Source organism: Lactuca saligna, chromosome 7, assembly GCF_052625555.1.
Source record: "Lactuca saligna cultivar CGN05327 chromosome 7, ASM5262555v1, whole genome shotgun sequence".
NCBI lineage: Eukaryota > Viridiplantae > Streptophyta > Magnoliopsida > Asterales > Asteraceae > Lactuca > Lactuca saligna.
This window is the reverse complement of record NC_136423.1, coordinates 63,442,319-63,453,279: the sequence shown is the minus strand read 5'-3', so window position 1 is coordinate 63,453,279 and position 10,961 is coordinate 63,442,319. Positions and strand designations below refer to the sequence as shown.

Here is a 10,961-nt window from a genome sequence, read left to right as displayed (position 1 = left end):
GATCCCCTCTATGTTGGGCTGAGGTGGGTAACACTCAGTTAGCAAAGGACAAGTTCGTAACAGCACTCTTACCGATCTGAAAATCATCCGAGAGACTACAGAAAAGATAGTACATTTTCACGAAAAACTAAAAGCTTCACGAGATCAACAAAAAAGCTACGCAAATAAATAACGAAAACCCTTGGAATTCTAGGTCGGTACTTTGTTCTGTTGAAAGTCTCACCTTGGAAGAGCATGATACGCTTCGGCAAGCATGGTAAACTTAACCCAAGGTACATTGGGAATTTTGAGATTCTCGCTAGAATCAGCCTAGTAGCTTACAAACTTCGTCTACCTCAAGAACTTAGCAACGTACACTCTACCTTCCATGTATCAAACTTAAAGAAGTGTTTTTCTGATGAGACACTTTTTTTACCTCTCGAAGAGATCGAACTAGATGAGAAATTACACTTTGTGGAAGAACCCGTAGAAATTATGGATAGGGAAGTCAAACAAACGAAACTATATCGTATCCTTATAGTGAAGGTCAGTTGGAATGCGAAGCGAGGACCCGAATTCACTTGAGAGCGAGAGGACCAAATGAAACTTAAGTATCCTCATCTTTTCCCTTAGTCTATGTGTAATTCTAAGTCTGAATTTCGGGATGAAATTCCCTTCTTCAGGGGGGTGATGTGACAACCCGAAATTCCTATCTTGTAAGTCAATCAAATCAATCAAAAGTCAGACTTGTTTCTATTATCTTTTACTGTGTTAAGGGTTATATTATAGGTTTCTAAGTCTTGTACACTTAAGAGTTGTGTGTTAAGAAGTGTTAGCTTGAGATCAGTGGACCACATTCGAGCCAGGAACCCCTTCAAAAGAGGTTCACAGCCGCAAACCAGGTTCACAGCTGTGAACCCTCATTAGGCCGTGAACTCATGCTATATATAAGACTTTGGTTCATTATTTAACCAGTTCTTCCCTTCTTGGCCGAAACCTCTCCTTTCTCTCTCAAGTATGATCAACCGTGAACCCTCCTATCTCCTAAAAAATGTAAGTAACACTTCCCTTTTCTTGTTGTTCCTTTGAAGCCCTTTCTTTTCATCTTGGATTCATCACTTTTGATCTAGATCTTTAAGATATTCAAGGGTCGAAAACCTTTCAAGGGTCATGAACCCTTCAAGCCTTCAAGCTTGGGCCGTGAACACATTAAGTGTTCTTAGGCCATGATCAACTCAAGGGTTGTGAACCCTTCACTCTTGGTCGTGATCATCTTTTAGCCTCCCATTTTCGGTTCTAACACGTCATTGTAAGTGTTCCCTACTTCCTAAGGTTGTTTCCTTTACATGTTAGCTGTTAAAGGCACTAATTGTAAACCTATATATGTTATTATATGCTAAATAGGATCAGTTTATGCTCGGGACTTCACTAGTAGGAACAAACATCCTATATCGATCTTTCATTCAAATCACTCATTGCAGGTGAGTTCATACCCCTATAATCAACCTTTTACATGTTTTAAATGGTTTTTATGGGGGAATACAAGTTGAAACACAATTGAATTGTGTTATTATTTACATTTGAAAACTTGCAAACAAAAGAACTATACTACTTTCAAACACTGTTAAACATCATTTTCAAAACCCTTTTCAAACTACTTTCAAACACCATTAAACATGATTTTCAAAACCCTTTTCAAACTACTTTCAAACTCTTTTCAAACTATCTTCAAATTCTCTTTTACTTTCAAAACCGTATTCACTTATATATTGGAGTATAAGTATGCATTAATGGACTTAGGACTATTGCTAATGACCTTGACTCTTGTTGCTTGTTTGGTTGTGGGCTTAAGGTAGGATTCACTAGTCCGACTGTCGATTAAGTTATGATTATACATGCTAAATACATATATGAATATTAAATCTCATTTTGAAGGCCATACTTACCTCAATTGTACATGTTGAGCAATTGATTGTTTTCTACAAGTCATTACAGTGCAAACAAACATACTAGTAAACTATAATAGGTATAGTTTAGAAGAACATACATATACACATACAAGTACAAGAAGGAACATATACATATACAAGTACAAAAGGAACATACTATGCATATACATTTACAAGAAACAGAAGGGACATACACATTATACATGTACATGACAACTAAAATGTGAGATACTACTTCATGGCATAACAATACATTTGTTGTGTCACGTTTTGTAACCAGAGTCTCCTGGAGGGAGAACGTGACTTTGTGTATAGATCTATACTGGATTAACCATCTCACACCTTGTTGCTACCTACAGTGGGACCTGCAGGTCTACGGGTGACAAATTTCATATCATTTCGACGTCCGAAGAGCGTCGTGTCTTATTATAGGTCGATCAAGTATGGTTATAACCTTAATCACATTTTAACCTTAATTAACCAACTCGGTCACAAGGCTATAAAACTATCAGTAGAGTATTTTAACTTAATACAACTACTCATCTTCATTTTTCCATTACTTTATATAGTGATATTCTCACAAAAGCAATGCATACTATTTTTCTAGTAAAAGATAGCCACTAATATGGAAAACATAATTTTATACAGTTATGAACTACAAGCATATATTTTATACTATTTCAAGTACAAACATTACATTTTTATGAGAAAACAAACATACAAACAGTCAGGTCTTGGGAAGGAGACTACATTTCATTATAAGCAGAAAATATAGGATTTTATGGGAAAGTAAACAAACAAACATACTAAACAAATACAAACGTTTTCATGATACAAATGCAAACAACTGACACTAAATACTTATGAGCTCACCAACATTTATATGTTGACGCTCTCTTTCAAAATAACTTGTATTCTCAGTGAACCAATACATAGGTACACTCATTCAGCTTTTGAAAAGATGGAGCGGATTCAATACTTGTCTTTATTTTGATTATACATTTTGGTGTCATTCAAACTTTACAAAGAACAAACTTGTATTAACTATATTATTAATAAAATGGATGTTGTTGTTTGATTTACTATTGTGCATTGTTATGATACTCTGCATGACGTCCTCCACCCCCGAATGTTTCCATCATCTCGGTTTGGAGGTGTGACAAGAGCTCATTAGATTTCTATATACCCAAAATAGGGAGATTTTTGTGATTTGATACAATAACTAAAGTTTATAAGCAATCGACAATTTTTTATAAACTAGTATTCTAGTTGAATTGGTATGGTGACCGGTTCTCAGTTTAACCGGTCTGACCGCCTAGTCAACCGGTTACTATATTTTTCATGTTTTTTCCTATTTTTCTACACATATATACATTTATAAATCATGAATTTGATGTTTACAAGTTCAAACATTAAAAATACACATAAAAATAAGTTATAGATGAATCTAAATACATTCAATAACACATAACCATAAGTTTTAGTGTTTTACATCAATCTATATACATCAAAAAGAAAATAAAGTATAATACCAAAACAAAATATAGTTTTAGATGAATACAAATACATCCTAAAACTTTATAATATTTACTATATGTTTTTATTTAGAGAAAACTAAATAGATTTGGAAAAAAAAAATCATAAAAAGTTTATTAAGTAAATGGTTTTTTTTCAGGTTAATTTTGACCGGCTCAATTGGGTTTTTCTAACCGGTTCAAACCAATTTTTAAAACATTGACAATGAGTGCTATAAACAAGCGACGCTTTTATTGAGTGGTTAAAGCGTATGCCTACTAAGTATATGGGGCTCATTATTTTAGTTCTTTCATTGTCTTTTTGTATGGATCAAGTGGAAACATATTTCTGTCTTTTTTTATATATAAATAATTCGTTAAGTATATTAATGGAAATTAAACTTTTAAAGAGAATGATTTATGTTGTGTATAAAATAATAGTAATAATAATAAGAGTAAATTATTGAAATCGTCCCTATGGTTTAGTTAAAATTGCACGTTTGGTCCCTAATTTTTTTTTGTACTCGGATCGTTCCTATGGTTTGATTTGGTTGCGTTTTTTGTCCTTATGGTTTGATTTTGTTGTGTTTTCGTCCCTATGGTTTGGTAAAAAATGCATGTTTGGTCACTAACTTTATGTATGTAAGGGATGAAAAATGCAACAAAATCAAACCACAGGGACGAAAAACGCAACAAAATCAAACCACGGGAACGATCCGAGTGCAAAAAAAAAAGTTAGGGACCAAACGTGCAATTTTGACCAAACCACAGGGACAATTTCAGTAATTTACTCTAATAATAATAATAATAATAATAATAATAATAATAATAATAATAATAATAATAATAATAATAATAATAATAATATGACAAAACTGCAAAAATGGTCCATGTGGTTTTTTATTTTTTGTGGTTATGGTCCAAACGTTTGAAAAGTTGCAGATTTGGTCCTTTTCAATAAGTTTTGTTGTGGTTTTGGTCCCTCATCCGTTAAGTTCCTTAAAATGACAATTTTACCCCCAAGGACCATTTTCACAGTTTTGTCTTTTACTATACTATAAGGACCATTTTTGCATATATTCTATTTTATTTTAACAAAGTATTATATATTAAATAGATATTATTTTTAATATATAACATTATATATTAATAATATTTTTTTATTGGATTATTAATTTATTTTAGTTGATTTTTTTTAAAAAAAAATTGTTGGAGTAATTTTTTTTTATTAAATTATTATATATCAATACATATAGTTTTTAATGTATAATATTTATATCATAGTAAATATTAAATTATTGGATTATTAATTTTTTAGTTAATTTTTGTAATTTTTAATTATTTTTTACTGTATTATTACGTTCAATTTATTATTTTCTTCATATACCAAAATGTTGTTTTATTGGATTACTAATTTATTTTAGCTAATTATTTTTTTAAATTTTTTTATCGAAGTAATTCTTTTTTATTGAATTATTATATATCAGTACATATAGTTTGTAATATATAATATTTATATCATAATAAATATTATGTTATGAGATTATTACATTTTACGAAACATTATTTTGTTTGATTATTAATTTCTTTTAGTTGACTCTTTTTATAATTTCTTTTTGTTTGAGCAATTTTTTTATTAGATTATTATATATCAACAAATATTATTTTTAATATATAATATTTGCATCATAATAAATAATACATTATTGGATTATTAATTTTTGTAATTTTTTTTTTTTGAATTATTAATTTATTGAGATATTACTTTTTATTTATTATAATTTTAATATAATAAATACTGTCTTATTGGATTATTGTTTTATTTTGAATGTATACTATTAATTGTTTTTAATTTTATTAGTTCCACCACAAAATCGCCGAAATACGTAAAAGTGTTGATTATCATCATCAAAAATTAGCTAGATCACCTCCAAACACCTTCATCGGAGGTTCAATAAATATTATACCTTATTCCACCTAGCGTTGTTGGTAGCCACCTGCGACAACTTCTTCATAATCCACTGGAATCTTTCATATCCCACATAATGCGCAACAAACCCCGATAACATTTATAAGTGGTGGTGGTGACCGGATGATGGTGGTGGTATTTTCCCAATGGTTTCTCATTATAAGCTAGATGAAATGAAAGTGTTTGGCAACGATCCTAACGATTTCGATGATGAGAAACCACGATTTTGCGTATCCCATGACTTTATGGTGGAACCAATAAAATTAACAAGAACTACTATTATAATCCGATAAAATAATATTTAGTATATGAAGAAAATAATAAATTAAAAGTGATAATCCAACAAAAAATATTTAAAAAAAAAAAAGAAATTACAAAAAATTACTAAAAGATAATAATAATCAAATAATATAATATTTATTATGATATAAATATTATATATTAAAAACTATATATGTTGATATATAATAATTCAATAAAAAATAATTACTTCAACAATTTTTTTCTAAAAAAAAATTAGTTAAAATAAATTAATAATCCAATAAAACAATATTTAGTATAGGAAGAAAATAATAAATTAAAAGAAATAAAAGAAATAATCCAATAAAAAGAATTAAAAATATTAACTAAAAAAATTAATAATCTAATAATATAATATTTATTATTATGATATAAATATTATATATTAAAAATTATATGTATTGATATATAATAACTCAATAAAAAGAATTACCCTAACAAAAAAATTAAAAAAAAAAAACAACTATAATAAATTAATAATCCAATAAAACAATGTTTGTTAGTATATAATATTATATATTAAAAATAATATTTATTAAAATATAATACTTCAATAAAATAAAAAAGAATGTATGCAAAAATTGTCCTTATGGTATGGTATAAGACAAAATTGCGAAAATGGTCCCTGAGGGTAAAATTGTCATTTTAAAAAAGTTAACAGCCAACCAGTTAAACTTAACGGATGAGGGACCAAAACCACAATAAAACTTGTTGAAAATGACCAAATCCGCAACTTTTCAAACGTTTGGACCATAACCACATAAAAAAAGAAACCACGGGGACCATTTTTGCAATTTTGTCTAATAATAATAATAATAATAATAAATCTAACAACTTATTGCTACATTATGTTCATTCAACTCATAACTTGTTTACTTATTAGTTGTATTTTTTTTATTTTTTTTAGGAAAATCGGTTGAAAAGTTCCGACATTTTAAAAAAATTAACGATTAAGTTCTTAAAAAATAAATTCAATTTAATCTTTTGTACCCGGTAACTCTAATCTAAATAATATCTCATGCTATGCGGTGAGTTTGCTAAGGTGGTTGTTGAATCAATAAATGAGGTTTGTTGAGGTTGTATGTAAAGGCTATTAAGCCTTATTCTTGCCCTAAAAATCGCACCAGAAGATCAATGTCATCTTCATCTTATGTAGGACGCAAAGGACCAAATTAAAAACGAAACAAATTGGAAGATGGATTTCATGAACTCCCTTAAACCCTGGAAGAAGTTCATAGGCTTCCCGAATTACCAAAATGAACTCAAAGACTGCGAGTAATTCCGTTGAGTGGATCTTCCTCTGCCAAACCAATGGTATGGAAACCTCATTAGAATTTTACAACAATATCAATTTGGAGAACCCTGGAATATTTGGAGAGTTCATGAAACAACAACCACCGAAAGAAATTGTGGAAAGAGTGGGCATTTAACAACATAATGGAAATATAGGTAGAAGATGAAAATCAAAGTTTCAGGTGTTTTAGGTTGTGTCTGTGTTGGTTATGTTGAAGGATTGGTAGGATAGACACGAGATGGATGGAAAGTAGTTTTAATGTGTTTTGATTGTGTTTGTTTGGTTATAACTAATGATTGTTAGGCTAGTATGAATGTACGAATGTAGTTATGTGATCAGGTTGTACTATTTCGTGACTCATCAATAAAGTAACAAGCTTATGTATGGATTTGAATTATAAATGGAATCGGACATTCAATCACTATTAGATTGAGATTAGATGGATAATTTACTTTTTTATAGGAAAAAATAAATAAATAAATAAAATTACTCCTTTTTTTTTAACCCCCCCTCAAGAGTATAATATACTATCTCTTAACTGCTTCAGAGAGACAATTGGGAAAGGAAAGGGTACGGTTTAGATAAAATAGAAAGTAAAAGTATGTAACAGATAGCAATTAATCTATTTGTACTTTGTAGGGCAACAAAGAATGGAATCAAGCAAGCCCGGAATCAAATCAATCATTGATTCAACTTAACTAATCAAGGGATTCATGACTAGAATCAACCAATCAAGGGAATCATGGCCAATAAACAGTGGAATCAAATAAGCCAAACATAAACACTGGAGTTTGAGCTGGAGAAATAACCTTATAAGGCAATCATGACCACTGAAATCAACTTATCAAGGGAATCATGACCAAAAAACAATGGAATCAAACAAACCTAATTGGAATCAAATTAATCATCGAATCAATTAACAATAGAATGAATTTAACTTAATAATGTAATCATGACTGAAATCAATAAACGATGGAATCAAATTAACTAAACAAGGCAATCATGACTGGAATCAATAAACAATGGAATCAAAATAACTAAACAAGGCAATCATGACTGAAATCAATAAACAATGGAATCAAACAATATAATCAAATGAACTAAACAAGAAATCAAATTAACTATGGAATCAGCAAACACAACTAAACCATGGAATCAAATTAACCAAACATAAACACTAGAATCATTAAACATGTAGTAATATTAACCAAAGCCAAAAATATTGATGGCTAGTTGTGTAAATGCCCAGAAACAAGATCAAAGGGCAATCATAATTTGCCCAAAGCCAAAACTTTTGATGGCTATAAACAAAATAGGCTATCAACAAAAGAGGCTTATCAACAAAATGGGCTTATCGTTAATTTTCTGCAGAATTCCCTTTTGTTACAAGACCATTAACAATATACAGCCAAAATCAACTTGTTTACAAGTCATTTGATACACATTATCAACTGTAGAAACTATTATTAAAATATTTGAATAAAAATCAATATTAGTAACTTTGTGAGATTAGAACCTTAAACAACTTTTGTGGGATATTTTATCCCATGTTCTTTGATCATTCAGTAGGCAAACGGGCAAACCAAAATATGTAAAGCATAAACTTGCTATAAGTCAAAGACTGCAATGAAATATCATAGTTTTGGAATAAATTGTGTGATAAATTCAAACTAGGGTAGTCTTGAGTCTATAAGATCACAATAAAAGATATGGTCGATGAAAAAGTAAGTCCATTAAAATAAGCCAGAACAGAGCAACAAAAAAAAAGCAAACAATACTTCTTGACAATTAACTAAATACTGAGAACACATGTTTGTTGTACTAAAATCCTAAGATCAAATGTTGCTACAAAAAAGGGCAACAAACAACAGCCTAATGTGTCCCTTCCAGTAACTTCTACATTTACCTCTAACGACCATGTTCCTTGAGCTCCCACACACGTCTGTCTGCAAAACCACAAGAAGACTGTTTTAACCCCCAGTAAATAATATAAGGGGTGGGTGAAATTTAATGGTATTAATGTATTATATTTATACCAAGAGGGCACATTTTGCTATAAGTCTCGAACCAGGTGCTAATGCAGTGAGAGTGATAAGCATGCCTACACATACCTGTCAGTCAATCCAAGTCCAAGGTTTATATTTATATATATATATATATATATATATATATATATATATATATATATATATATATTGTTGACAAGACTGCATTTCTTGATTAAATTGTCCATCTCTTCTCTTGATTTCAACAACCGATGTAAACTACTGCTGTTTCTATGATGGATTTTGATGACATTACCAACTATGTTACAACTACATTATACTGAAATATAAAGCATTTGAAGAAGAAACTATTTTGTATGAGGCAGGGTCACATATAGTTAACATATCCACACATAGTAGTTTCTTTAGAATCATGGGGAAGATCAATCAAAAATACATTCATCAAATAAACTATATGAAACCAATATCAAGAAAAAGAAACATTATAAATGACACAAAAGGAGGTGAAGGGTGATCCATGTTTGGTGCAAAATTCAGACCTGATGATGAATTTCCATACCAACTTTGGCTCTATCAACAAACCAGAACTTATTTCTTCCCTAGGCATGTAATTTAGAAATCAAACATAGCTTTAATGTTACAGAAGAACCATGAAACACTAGTCCACATGCAGCAATATACTATGATTTCTAGAGTTAAAGTTTAGGGGAGAAAACATACCCACAGACACAGTACACTTCTTGCTGATGGTGCTAACATGCTTAGCTTGACATTCTTTACCTAAATCAATCAAAAGATAATCAGACTACAAGACCAAACCAAAATTGTTCAATTAATTGCTAATAACGATGAATATAGCATTAATGTTACAGAAGAACGATGAAACACTAGTCCATATGCAGCAATATACTATGATTTCTAGAGTTAGACGAAGCATACCACAAGCCACGGTACATTTGACGTTGGAAACAATATCAAATTGGCAAGCGTTACCTATGTTAATCAAAACATATCAGACTACAAGACCAAAACAAATTGTTTAATTAGTTATTAATAGCGAAGAAAAAACGCTCACACGGATCCGTGAGGCGATTGAGGCAGATCACGCATTTCTTAAGCGCACCACCTGCACGAAATGGCATATCAACTAACAAAATACCACGAAAAATCGATGTTAGGGTTTCGTACTCATCCCAATCCCAGACAGCGACGGCATTCCACTTCTTGATTTCTAAATGCTTCGAAGAGGAAGAACGTCCTGAAAGACTCGATCCTTCGCCGGCGGTTACCATCGTGACTTGATTGAGAATGGTCGTTTTGATTTCCCTTCCGCTGTGTTCTTGAGTTTTAGCGGGTGTTTTTGAGGTTGACAGATTTTTTTACGTAGATAAAGGAAATGGGTGAAAGTAAAGTACTGTTTCGGTTTGATTAAAGGAACGAAATGGAATTATTATTTTTTATCCTAACTTTCCTTTCAATTTGTAAGGATTTGAAAAAAAGAATAAAATGATTATTTTTTTTTTCTCCAACTCGAAAGTACAAAAGATAAATTTATTTTTCTTTGTTTCTTTTCTTTTTTCTCTTTACTTTCTTTTCTATTGTTTTCTTTATTTTTCTATTGTTTTCTTTATTTGCTACAACTCGGGAGCATTGTGTAATAGAAAACTTTTTAAATGTGTTTAGGGATATCAAAAAGTCTTCTAGGACACTAATCTGGTAGGGCTGTTCCATATGGGGGTATTTGATGAAAAACAAAATGAGGACGGATTACTTGTTTTCTCTGTTCAACAGGTGGAAGATGTCAAGATCATCACACCACTCTACGATCATATTATAATCCCTTTTGCACAAAAATCTACAATATCTGAGATGAGTGTGTCTTATTTCCAGATAGTTAGTTTAGGTATATGGTTCTCAATTTTAGCCATGGTAGTCACAACTCTATTCGAG

At 30.4% G+C, this 10,961-nt stretch overlaps 1 protein-coding gene across 2 annotated transcripts; it reads right to left on the bottom strand.

The window, feature by feature from the left end:
• Positions 1 to 8,764: 8,764 nt before the first annotated feature.
• On the bottom strand, positions 8,765 to 10,425 carry LOC145005278 (uncharacterized). 2 transcript variants are annotated; one of them, XM_078964352.1, is made up of 5 exons: positions 10,087 to 10,420; positions 9,951 to 10,004; positions 9,732 to 9,791; positions 9,042 to 9,116; positions 8,765 to 8,951 (listed from the first exon to the last, which is right to left on the bottom strand). In XM_078964352.1, exons 1-5 carry the CDS (start codon positions 10,301 to 10,303, stop codon positions 8,914 to 8,916), a joined length of 444 nt encoding a protein of 147 aa, XP_078820478.1. In that variant the 5' UTR covers positions 10,304 to 10,420; the 3' UTR covers positions 8,765 to 8,913. The 2 variants fall into 2 exon arrangements, with proteins under 2 accessions (XP_078820478.1, XP_078820479.1); XM_078964353.1 differs by lacking the exon at positions 9,042 to 9,116 and having other exon boundaries at positions 10,087 to 10,425.
• Positions 10,426 to 10,961: the final 536 nt, after the last annotated feature.

Bases quoted from the DNA above. Each gene is read 5' to 3' on its own strand.
- LOC145005278 (XM_078964352.1), bottom strand. From the start codon at position 10,303: ATGGTAACCGCCGGCGAAGGATCGAGTCTTTCAGGACGTTCTTCCTCT. The intron at 10,005-10,086 runs GTGAGCGTTTTT...TGATTAACATAG, and splicing joins CAATCGCCTCACGGATCCGT to GTAACGCTTGCCAATTTGAT. The intron at 8,952-9,041 runs GTATAAATATAA...GTGGTTTTGCAG, and splicing joins TAGCAAAATGTGCCCTCTTG to ACAGACGTGTGTGGGAGCTC.